This window comes from Scomber scombrus, chromosome 18 (genome assembly GCF_963691925.1).
Source record: "Scomber scombrus chromosome 18, fScoSco1.1, whole genome shotgun sequence".
NCBI classification, from domain to species: Eukaryota; Metazoa; Chordata; class Actinopteri; order Scombriformes; family Scombridae; genus Scomber; species Scomber scombrus.
The window spans coordinates 24,359,331-24,372,025 of record NC_084987.1 but is presented as its reverse complement, the minus strand read 5'-3'; the positions used below and the strand labels follow the sequence as shown (position 1 = coordinate 24,372,025).

The 12,695-nt window shown below is 37.2% G+C and overlaps 1 protein-coding gene across 1 annotated transcript; it reads left to right on the top strand.

The window, feature by feature from the left end:
- Positions 1–2,887: 2,887 nt before the first annotated feature.
- Positions 2,888–11,447, top strand: LOC134000053 (synaptic vesicular amine transporter-like). The gene is made up of 14 exons (XM_062439360.1): positions 2,888–2,891; positions 3,396–3,497; positions 4,635–4,941; positions 5,021–5,079; positions 6,498–6,581; positions 6,810–6,902; positions 8,522–8,611; positions 8,709–8,752; positions 9,006–9,066; positions 9,570–9,744; positions 10,582–10,633; positions 10,794–10,857; positions 10,952–11,071; positions 11,314–11,447. The coding sequence occupies exons 1-14, from the start codon at positions 2,888–2,890 to the stop codon at positions 11,445–11,447; spliced, it is 1,389 nt and encodes a 462-aa protein (XP_062295344.1).
- Positions 11,448–12,695: the final 1,248 nt, after the last annotated feature.

Here is a 12,695-nt window from a genome sequence, read left to right as displayed (position 1 = left end):
ATAGTATGTAATGTGGATTTGGGACATGCTGATATATCATTAAGACATGCTGCCTGTGAATTATTACCTTATTAACTGCTAGACAGATATTTGTCTAAAAGCTATCTCCTCAGATATTTGTGTAAATGTTAAACATTTCATTTTCAGCATGTAAAAAAATTAATATTGCGTTTGCCATCTTTCAGACGCTCATGTGAACAGATCAGAGCAGACACACAGCCTGCTGCAGTGCGCCATCTAGCGGCTCTTAGCAAAATGGACAGTGAAAATGATCTGTTGATAGTCATATAAATAAAATAGCTGCAACATTACAACTTTAAGTATAGTTTCAATGTGTGTATGTGCAGAATATGTCAAAGACATTAAATGTTACCACTGCGGGTCAGCCTGTGCAATGCAAACTGGGGCAGGGAGTCTCTCTGGAGGGGAACTTCAGCGCGGAGAATCTGGGACACAAAGAGCTCTTATTGATGTTTTACCTGCTTCCCAGTCCCTCCAGTGCTCTGTGGCGATTTTTTTAAAGCTAGATTTTTCAGCATGTTTTCTCAAAACTTGCTATGTGATTTGCGGAAAAGTTTGAAGTCTGAGTTTTCGGCAACCAATGACTCACTATCAACTCTTTGCACGTTACTTATACATTTGTGATGGGGACGCCAGGCTGGGGCACAGTCTCAGGAAGGGGGGCACGTATAAAGAACATGTAAGAAGTAGAAAAATGTAAAAAAATAAATAAATAAAATATATGAATAAAATACAGATCTAGATTCTAGAGCCACCTTCCTATTAGGAATGAGGAGTTGTCGTCACGGCACAGAGTTACTGCGGTAACCTCCCCCTTACCGCCATGATGGTTTACACGGTAGCTGCTAGCAGAGGAGGTTGTTGCAATTCTGTACTGTTTTAACAATGCCTGGAAGTCACTGCTGCGTTAAAAACTGCTCCAATGCCTCACAAGATCGTCGTGGAAAACATAAGAACAGTGGGTTACAGTTTTTTAGGTTCCCTAAATGGACAACACACTTATGTTGTCATCTTAAAGCCACAAAGTGTACCTTATGTGGGTGCGAATCCTGAAGTGCATCTGAAGTTGTTGTCTAGCCTGCTAGCAGCTAGCTCACCACTTAACAAACTGTTGCTTCTTCGTAAATGCTCGATGGCCAACCATCGATGTTGTTTTAAACAAAACTAGTTGAGATTGTGTTCATGATATTACAGTGTTTCCCACAGAAAATGTGTTAGTTAAGGTGGTGATTGTTTGGCTACAATTCACCACACCAAGATTACCAACATCAGTCCTTTGTTTTGAGCTTTCCTCAAGATAATCACCACCTTAACTAACACATTTTCTGTAAGAAACACTGAAGGTGCATTGTCCCCATTGTCCTCTGTGTCATTTCAATGTGTCCTGTATCTTTCAATGTAAAGTTTAAAGCATTGATTACATTGATGAGTTTTCATAATCTTTGCCAGAACAACAGTGTTTTGAGCGTTTGGAGGCTTGTAGATGGCCAGGTCTTTTACCCAACCACAGCAGAACGTCTCATAACTTCCCAGCTATTTATGGCTTTTAAATTTTTGCATTGTATAATGACTGATGCCAAAAACCAAGTAGTTTACTATGTCCATATATGTGCAAGATGGTAAATGGTCCAGGTCTCTGTCCCATTCTGCTGCAGGTAGCTCATATGGGTCGATGTTATTTATGTCCGACAGCTTCTTCTCATATCTCTGCTTGGCGCTGGCAGTGAGTTTGTTCCTGTAAGGACCCTTTTCCTTTGCATTTTTCTTCTCCATGTATTATTTCTATCTCTGAATGTCTCCTGCATCTCTATGTTGCTTCTTTCCTCCTCTGCCTCTATGCCGGTCTGACTACATTGCCCCTGGCAACCGATAGCGGTGTACACCATCATGGCAGACGGGCTCAAACCCATCTCCTTCCCCTCCCGAAAAACCACGTGACTCCTCATTCCTAATAGTTTCAGTGAGCTTGTTCACTCTGACACAGTGCTTGAATCAATCCCCAGAGGGACAGAGGTAGGTCTAGAACATTTTTGATGGGGGCCAGACTGAATGTAGTGAAGATAATGCCTCATGCAATAATTTGGCAAATATCAAATTACAGTAAAATGTTTTTTTTGGATAAGAAAACAATACTGCCAGTAGAAAATGAATATCAGCAAGTACATTCCAATCGTGGGGGGGGGGGGGGGGGGGGGGGGGGGGGGGGTTAGGTTTTGTTCCTATGATCAAATTTTTCTTGTGTTGTTATTTTCATTATTTGTTGTCAGTTTCCCCTCCTGAAAGTGAGTTTGGTGGTTTATTTTGTGTTTGACTAGTTGGGGAAACTTGGTTTCATTTGGAGGATTTTCTTCTCTTGGTGCAGCGACAGCGGGGGTTTAGTTTAGGGAATATCAATAGGCTGTAATCAATTTTTTTTTTTTTTAACCCATCCTGTATGAGGACTGTATGTGGCTCCAACCAGACACATGTCCTTCAGAAAGAACATACTCATCTAACATGGTATTAATTGATTTTTTCACAATGGATCTTAACTTTATTCTGTGTAAATTAAATATAAATGGGATTTATAATTACATGATATGAAACATGCTGTTACTGATGGTCATTAGCAAAGTCAAAGTCTGTTTAGAAAGCCTGTGTGAACAACACAAGCGTGCAAAAAAGAGCAGCTTAGCGATTTACACGCACTGCTGAGGCAGAGATAGTCAGTGTGGCACACTGTACAACAGGATAAGGTGTTGCCCTTTGTAAACCCTCCTGCTTTGCCGGATAACTGATGTTGCAGGTAGACTGATGCACTTCAAACTGTCTAAGCCTCAAGTCACACCTTGCAGGTTGTAACTCCAACTCTGTAAAAACTGAAAACATGGGTAAGTTTGAATTACAATATTCTCTGGTTTTGCTTTCTTGGTTATAGTTTTCAGATTGCTGTCGACTTAGGCCCTAAGCAAATACATGTATTCTACATATAAACATCAGAAAATTACAAGATACAACTGCTATGGACTATGTTTTTTCATATTTTGTACTATACAATAGATAGATAGATAGATAGATAGATAGATAGATAGATAGATAGATAGATAGATAGATAGATAGATAGATAGATAGATAGATAGATAGATAGATAGATAGATAGATAGATAGATAGATAGATAGATAGATAGATAGATAGATAGATAGATAGATAGATAGATAGATAGATAGGAGTCAGCACATTTGTTAATTCAAATGGATAAGGTAAATCTATGTTTATTTTTATTTTAAAATATATGAGTCTTGCGATTTTAGCTTTTACTTTTCAACAGTGCTTCCAAACAACTTTGAATAATAGCTTAAATACTGTACTGCACTTCTGCTGCTGTGTTACCTAGGCTTACTGTCATGGCTGAGACAGGAGGCGCAGCTGAAGAAGATGGTCCTGATTGTTGTGTTTATTGCCTTGTTCCTGGATCATATGCTACTATCTGTGGTTGGTAGGTTCAGACACACATAATTTTATATATACCATACCATATACCTGTTATCCAATCATTTGTCTTATCAGCGTACTGTATTTCCATTTAATCCTGCTTCTACAACAAGAGGGATAGACGTGTGTGTGTTTGTGTGTGTGTGTGTGTGTGTGTGTGTGTGTGTGTGTGTGTGTGTGTGTGTGTGTGTATTAAAAAATGGTAAATTATTATAAATGAAATGACTCAACAGTATATATGAAATACTTAAGTAAAGGACAGTAATCACATAGGTGTAAGACTATGAGGAAGCAGGATAAATAAAAAACGGTAATGCCTGCACCCTTTAATCCAGACATTTTGATCTTGTTTGGATCTTTGGAAAATAGAAAAACGCCCATATTTACACATGACACGGACTGATAGGCTGCCAAGTTCTATCATGGTGCGTGGTCAACCACCCAACCTACTCAGGGTGATTAACATCTCAAAGCAGTTCATAATTCAACAAAGTACATAAACAAAAAAAGAGTAGGAATAAAAAGGCCATACTTATTTTTTCTTCAAATATCATAAATATGGAAACACGCATCTTATATCTAAACATTAGATACGATTCATCATCACATATATCAGAATAAACATCACATACATTGAATGCGGCTCCTGTGTTTGTAGAGCTTTGTATTTTTCCTACATATGCTATACTACGTGGGCATTTGAGCAGATAGATTTAATTTCTCGTGGAACAAGATGTAATGCCTGTATTTCCCTGTCATTGGGTTTGTATATGTTGCATGAAAAACACACCGAAAACTCCCTGGAGAAGGATCAAGGAGAGTTGTATCCTAGGGAGGGATACGATTACATTGTACCAGCATGTCTCATATTATGGGGATGTTAGTATACTCATTTGAAGTTGTGGACAAAATCTTTATCCACTTGTTTTTCTTAGTCAATTTCTTAACTGAACTTTTACTAAGACTCAATATATATTAATTTGACTACCTTCAGGTCAATAAATAAAGAATTTAGTATTTCCCCACGTTCCTCTAAACAAGCTATTAAAGTAGGATTTTTGTTCTTGATAGTTGTTTACAGATTTAACTGGCTTAGTGTGGACACGGTCGAGGATTTTATTACGCTTTGTCTTGTTCACAGTCCCAATCCTCCCCAGTTACCTGCACACAATTGAACAGGCTTCCACCACCACTTCTGGGACCAGCACTGACTCACCATTCACATCAGTGATTGGTGAGTCAAACGTGGGCTCCACGTTTGCACCTCAACACCAGAACCCAGCTGTCTCCAGTAATTCATCCACAGTGGCTCAGGTATCCCCCCTTTCAAACTGCTCTGAAACGGAAGATGATCTGGACAAAGAAAACATTAAAGTAGGACTGTTGTTGGCCAGCAAGTCTACTGTGCAGCTTCTCATTAACCCCATAATTGGACCACTTACTAACAGGTGGGTGACTTTTGGTGATCTGTGGGAAATAGGCGACCAGTTGTCATGGTCAAAAACACACACTCAGTTTTTCTTACAGGTTTGGATATCACATCCCCATGTGTGCTGGCTTTTGTATAATCTTCTCAGCAACCACCTGTAAGTATCACACAAGCTGTGTTCAGACAGACAACAGCTTTGCATGAAGTAAATACAGGTCCTTACAGTGAGGGTGCCAATACACCAGGCAACGTAGGGTTGTCTAGGAAAAAGGTTTTAAGCAATATCTCACGGCTGCCAATGGTATGTTGTGAGCAGGACACAGCTAAGGGTTGTTGTTTGATAACTCCTTTTGCTGTGATACAGTCACAATATACCAGAGCCAGGAGGGACATTTTGCTTTCATAAAAATAGTTGCCAAATATTACAATATAGAAATCATAGACACTGGGGTCATGTTGCAGAGTATTTCCAGTTATGCTGACCAGCATGTTCTTGCAGTTGTCTCAGGCTGCTCTGTTGTTACTTGTTTAATTTTAACTGGGGTTGTAATGACATTCGTCCAGAATTCTGTTACTTTTTTCCTACTTGTTTCAGTTAATAGTGCTGGCAAAGTCATAATGTTACTAAATGTAAAATGCTGCCTTTTGGGGCAAGTCAAGTGGGTAAATCCACTTTTCAAGAAGAGATACACTATATGGACAAAAATATTGGAACGCCTGGCCATTACACCTACAGGAGCTTTTATGACATCCCATTCTAAATCCATAGACATTACTAACCGATGTTGGACGAGAAGGCCCGGTTCACCCTAAAGGTGTTTGATGGGGTTGAGGTCAGGGCTAGTCGAGTTCTTTCGCACTAAACTCACCCAACCGTGTTTTAATGGACCTTTCTTTGTGCACTGGAAGCATAGAATTGTCCAAAATGTTTTGGTGTGCTGAAGCATTGACATTTCTCTTCACTGGAAGTAAGGGCCCTAGGCCAACCTCTATAAAGAGAGGATAAAGAGTGAACATATTTCACAGTCATGTAATGCTACCAACATTTTGGAGGTGCAGCATATGGATTATGTTCCCAATATTATGACATATTTTCACTAATGTTGGGGTACAGCAATGTAGTTTTTTGGCTGTAGGAAACTCAAAGAAAAGGGGTACACATCTTGGAACAATGAGGGACTTGTCAATCATTGATGTACTTATTTATGACTTTCCCATACAAGTACAGCAATGTACTTGTAGGGGATTTAACAGGTAAAATGCTATATACCACTGTAGCGATTTAGTATCTGGTAGCTCACTTTTTTTTTTTAATGTCTGATTCATATAAATTATCATGAAGTGATAAGTGAGTTTTAACCAGTCTTTGTCCTGTTATCATGATGGAACATTTAAGCGTTGTGTGCCAAGTTACACACCATTCTTTACATTGGCATCTCTTTCATTCATTTCATGGATGAAAACATAAATATTATATAGCTTTGTTCCACAAAGACAAACAGTTATTTTCTCATGTATTATCCATTTAAATATCCATGTCTAAATATCACCTCTTTTTTTTTTTTTTTTTTGAAGTGTTCGCCTTTTCATCTAGCTACATCTTACTGCTGGTGGCTAGATCAGTGCAAGGTGTGGGTGGATCCTGTTTATCTGTGGCAGGTGAGATATATTTACTTTTGAATATTAATATTAATATAGTAATAAATTACTGAGTGGAATCCGCTTTAAATGACAGATGATGAATTAACCGAAAAAGACGTTTTACTGTATATATGAGAGGTACAGATAGATTACATTTATAGATTAAATGTAATCAGTGCTCTGTAAAATAATTTTATTTCTACCCATTATTTTTATCATTGTTATTTCATTATTTCTGTTTTGCAGGAATGGGTATGTTGGCTGATGTGTACAAAGATGACAATGAAAGAGGGCGTGCGATGGGTATATCCTTCACTGGTGTGGCCTTAGGGTTGGTAGGTGTGTATACAGACTCAGCTTGCAAGTGTACCTGCAAAAGTGATTGATAAAAATGCACCATTAGCATCTTTCACTCACACATGTTCATGAAACTGCATGATTTCCACTCAGGTGTATTGCATTTGCAACAAAGTTCTTGGTGAGCTTGTGGCTTCAAGTAACTTGGGAGAAGCATCCTACTCTATACGAGTCCCTGTCATCTACTACCCTACATACTGATTTGCATAATTTCCCATGATGGCCTCATACACCCTGATTTTGGAAAAATCTGGAATTGCAAAAAATATAATATATGGCCATCCAGTTCAATCCACATGACCATCCTCCAGACTTGGGCACTAAACCTTCACACACTTCTGTCATACAGAGTGCACCTGAGTATCACTAAAAGGTTAAGTAATTACAAATCCTGTCCATTATATATTTTTAATTATGTGTGTTTTTGACAAAACCCAAAAAGAATTAAGCCAATTCATTTGATAAACAAAATGTTCCGAGGTCCCAATCACAGGTCCATACTGGTTATATTATCAGATGTTCTGCCATTCTTTACGGATGGTACTTTGAGCTGTTTTTTGCTGGAGGGATTTTGTTGCTTTACATTCCTCTTTAAAACACTAACAGTGTTCTGCTGGATTGAAGTCAGGGGACATACTGGGTACTGGGTACTTAGTTTTCACTTGCCCATCTGTTTTTCAATGCAAGGTTGCGTGAATAGTGAATTGTGTGATATAAAATAGTAACTTTATAGGATGGCCACTGCACCTTCTGTTATTGGTAGCAAGGGTCCTTCTTTACCTCCAAACTACTGCTGCAACTCTGTCTTGGCTTCTGTCGTGTAGCCTACTGACAATCTTGTACCTCTATCATCTTTATGATCCTGTTTCTTGTTCAGGCAATTCCTTACTATGTTGACACTGGTTTGTGTTAGACACCACCCAGGTTCTCCTATAACCTTGCCTAGGCAGTTATTCTTAATTGGAAGAAGTCCCAGGTGTACTCACTTTTGTTGCATTGAAGTTTTACTTTCAGGCCTGTGTTTTCATTGTAGTCTAACCAAATACCAAAACACTCCACCCTAAAAATACTACAATTATTGTGAGATGATACAATTTTGAATGTCCAAACATTTTAGTGATATTGTTATATACTGCGCATTGTGAAGCAAACACTGGAAATGTATAGAATTTGTCCCCAAAAAGTGTTTTTTAATTTTTATTTCATTATTATCCCTTTCTTTTATAATGCGTAATCTTCCAAACAGAAATCTACGAAAAGTCCACTTGAGCCCCCTTGTGGACCTGATGAATGTTTTTAATTAAAGTAAAAAGTGACTGGAAGTAGACAAGTGCATAAGAAATACCATAAACTACAAGAAAGTAGTGCAACTAACAAACTAATGGCTTAAGTATTGAGGTGTTCACGAAAGAGCTTTTCATGCATTTCTTGAGTACACAAAGGAAGTTAGACTGTATAGACTTCATATGCATCAATCAAGTTTAATTTTAGGCAAGAGATTTACCATTGTGAGAGTTTGAGTCCCAGAATACTTCATGTTTCTACTCCAGTTTTTAACTTTTTCTCTGTAACTTATCACTTATCTCTTTCATACCCTGAAGCGGGTGCTCCGTTTGGCAGTGTGATGTATCAGTTTTTGGGGAAGATGGCTCCCTTCCTTGTCCTGGCAGCCATCGCTTTATTGGGTGGAGGTACTGTGTAACGTTGTCTATAAAATGAAACATATAATCTTCCACAAAGGCAACAATGTTAAACAGTTGTATGTCCTTTTTCACAACCCACAAACAGGTTTGCATGCCATCATTTTCCAACCATCACGGGTGCAAGCTAAGGTAAAGTATGACTGTTGGGTTTCCATATTCAGTTACTGTCCTGTGGCACTTTAAATCTAAGGAACACTCCAATATTGATTAACCTAATTAAAAAATTGGTTTAAAAACAATACTGATGAGCCTTAATCATTTCTTAAAATAAAGTATAACAGATTACATTAATACAGTAAATTGGAAACTTTATTGTAATGATTTTATTTAATCTCATTCAAATTGTTATCCCTCTAAAAATATCTTTTGTGCTTCTCTACAGACAGAAAAGGGGACTTCACTGCTGACTCTCATGAAGGATCCATACATTCTCATTGCTGCAGGTATTTTAAAGTAGTCAATGACATGTATTTATAAAGACAGTGTGATGGCATCTAGGAAGGAGAGAGGACAGATGTGTTGAGAAAAGTGATTTTACAATCCACAGTGTAAAGCGTATTGAAGAATTTTGAATTCATTACTGCTCTAACTTGGGGCTTCTGATTAACAGCAATAGCTGCTAATGCTCATGGGTATTGTAGTATATAGCTGTCGATTATGCCAGAATAACAGACAAAACATGATTTCTCAGAAACTAAATTGAAATGATTGAAAACTGTGGTCATAGCATAAACCTTTAGTATCATTAAATTAACTGGGAAAGTCCCACGTTTCTCCACTGAGTAACATTGAGGATATTTTTAAAAGAAAAAATTAATATGTTAATACAATGGGGGAAAATCCCATACAGAACCAGAGGTCCTCCACACTTTGTAACTATGAGAATCAGGAGCATACTAAATGACAGTAATTATAATAATAATGATCTACCGACTTTGCTTTCCAGGAGCTGAATGCTTTACAATGCAGGCTATTGCCACAATCGAGTCATCACTTCCCATATGGATGATGAAGACCATGTGTGTCAGCAATTGGCAGCTAGGTATTGTCTTCTTGCCAGACAGTGTGTCTTACCTCATTGCATCCAACGTCTTTGGTAACCTATCAAACAAAATTGGAAGGTATGTTGGTGGTGGAGGGAAGAACACATAAGTCTCCTGAGAAAAGACATAGAAATAATGCATAGGCGGCCCATATATTTTATAAATATTTATTCAGTCATTAATTCATGTAAGTTGGCAGCACGTGGTGTAATGGTTAGTTGCCTCACAATAAGAGGGTTCTGGGTTCGAGCCAGATGGGGCCCATCTGTGTGGAGTTTGCATGTTCTCTTCGTGCCTGTGTGGGCACTTAGGTTGCAGGACTAAAATACACAATAAAATTTCATCTACCCGGTACATTTTACATATTACAACATTGCACAATATTGTTAATTATGCAGTAATAACTTTGTTTTTAAAAAAGTACCTCACTATAAATGGTGATAGAAAATTTCGACTTGTGCACACACTCTAGGAGGGACAAAACTATAAGACATAGTTGTACAATGAAATTCAGTCTCTGCATTTAACCCATCCTAAGTATTGAAAGCAGTGGGCATTAATAACAATGCACGATGTCAAGAGAATACTGCATTTCTGCGTATTAGAATGCTTGCTTCTGTACATTGCTGTTAATACCAGTACCATGCTAGTGAGTCTAAGCCAGTAAATCTCTACCATGGATACTATGAACACTCACTGAAGACAATTGTGAGATGCTTACAGATTCCAGGAAGTATGCATAGTGGAAGAGGTAGATGGCTACCATGGCAGTAGTTCAAAATGTGACACGGACATTACCAGTGCAATTACTGTATCTGATACAGAATACAAATACACAATATAAAAATGAAATTTTAGGACCAAATATAGCAAGATGAAAATAAAAATAAAATATGAGTTTTTCTCTGTCCACAGATGGCTATGTGCTTTTATTGGAATGATCCTGGTGGGAATAACCACCATCTCTGTGAGTCTCATGGTTTACTACTAACATACATTATGCAAAAATCTCCACTTCTTTCCTTTGATCTTGCGTGCGTACATATGAAATTTAAAAAAATAAAGTGCTATTTGACAAAATGTCATAAAATGAATGTGGATTTGTAAATCTGTCTTTTTATATTCAGTTTGGATTTTCCAAGAACATTTACCATGCGATGGCTCTGAATGCTTCTTTGGGCTTTTCAGTTGGTAAGTCATGTGCCAAATGATTGAATGAATCTAATAGATCTTTTTTTTTTTTTTTTTTTGTTAATATATAAATGATTATCTTTTTTTCTGCTAGGCATAGTGGAGTCCTCAATAATGCCTCTAATGGGTTATTTGGTCGACCTGAGGTATGTGCCAGTGTATGGTACTGTTTATGCTATTGCAGATGCCGCAGTCTGCATTGGATTCTCTGTAGGTAAACATATTTCATCATTATGCAACTATAGCTCTATTATGACAAAAAACTTATATCAAACTTCAGTCTCATAAAATGGTTTGACTTGCCAAATATTTATGTAGTATGTATGTTTAAATACGGTACCAAACATATGCAATCTTTATTTGTGTGTTTTACTTTATTATATTTATTTTTAATATTGCCATGTTGTTATAGCAATAATATGATATAACTCTGCTTATTGTCTCCTGCTTCCAAAGGTCCAGCTATTGGAGGTCCTATAGTGGCAGCAATTGGCTTCCCATGGCTCATGGCCATAACTGGAATTGTAAATATCCTCTTCGCCCCACTCTGTATCTTCCTTTGGAGACCACCTCAACAGGAGGAAATGTAAGATAAGGGAAAAACTTGACTTACTTACTTACATATATTTGTATAATATACAACAGTAACCACTCTACAAGAAATCTGTCATACTTGTGTGATATCCTATATTAGGAGAGGTCAAACTGTTACTGACTCACACTGATATATTGACATGGCCAGTCAAGAACAATTCAAACATTTCCTTAATAGCCATTTTTTAAATTTAAAATTACTCAAAATTTCAACTTCACATTGCCATATCCATTTTAAGCACATTGATGTCTATTTTCTAACACAATAATAATTAACAATTTGAGATGAATTTCAAAGTACTTTTTCTTTACACTGTCTTAAAGAATGACATACAAAGAACTAGTTTAGCTTAAGCTCTATTAAGCAAAGCTATTGCTATAAACTGTAACATTTACATCTATTCCAATATTACACTCAAAAATATTTATTAACTCTAAGTCATACCTTGTTTAAAGAATGACCATAACAGATATAATTAGTACAAATAATTACAAAATCAGACACAAACACAAACAACTTAAGTGAATATATGATACCCTTTGACTGTATTTCTGTCTTTTCAATTGGTCTTTTTGTCATATATTCTTACTTTGGCTTTATTGCCATCTAGTGACCTAACGTGTTTAGGAGTATTACACAAAGTATTGTGTTCAAATATGCTGCATTTACATGATAGTTATATAAATAGTTATAAAAGTATAAATAATGTGTAACACTAATGTGTAAGTTTAAGGTTCATTCAGCTTATCAGGGATTTAATGAGGTGATGCTTGCAAGCTAGTCCAGGCAGCCCAACTTGATCTGCAGCTCCATTCACATGCTTTAAGCAAATAAAGCTTATGTAGCACTTTTTATACATTTATACAACATTTTTTTAAAACGCTTCACAGTCACAATAAAAAACCTTGAATATAAAATGTTGCCAAGAAAAGGATCAGGATACAGGATCTCTTAATTAGGGCAAATAGAACAAACTTTTGGCATAGATGGATACCATGCAAAGTGTCTTGGAAAGTCAATGTTGACTTTTCTTTCTATAGGCGATTAATTAACAGGTGTGAGGAGACATTTGGTGAAAATTAACCACGCTGGGATGGTTCAGGAAGTGGTTCATCTGGAAGAGGAAGAGCACATTGACACTTGAATCTTGACTTCAGAAGAAGAAACCGCCAATAAGCACCATGAATCGTGCAGCATTTGCACCCACAGTCTGCTCCATTTTTTAAGGTCCTATCCACAAATG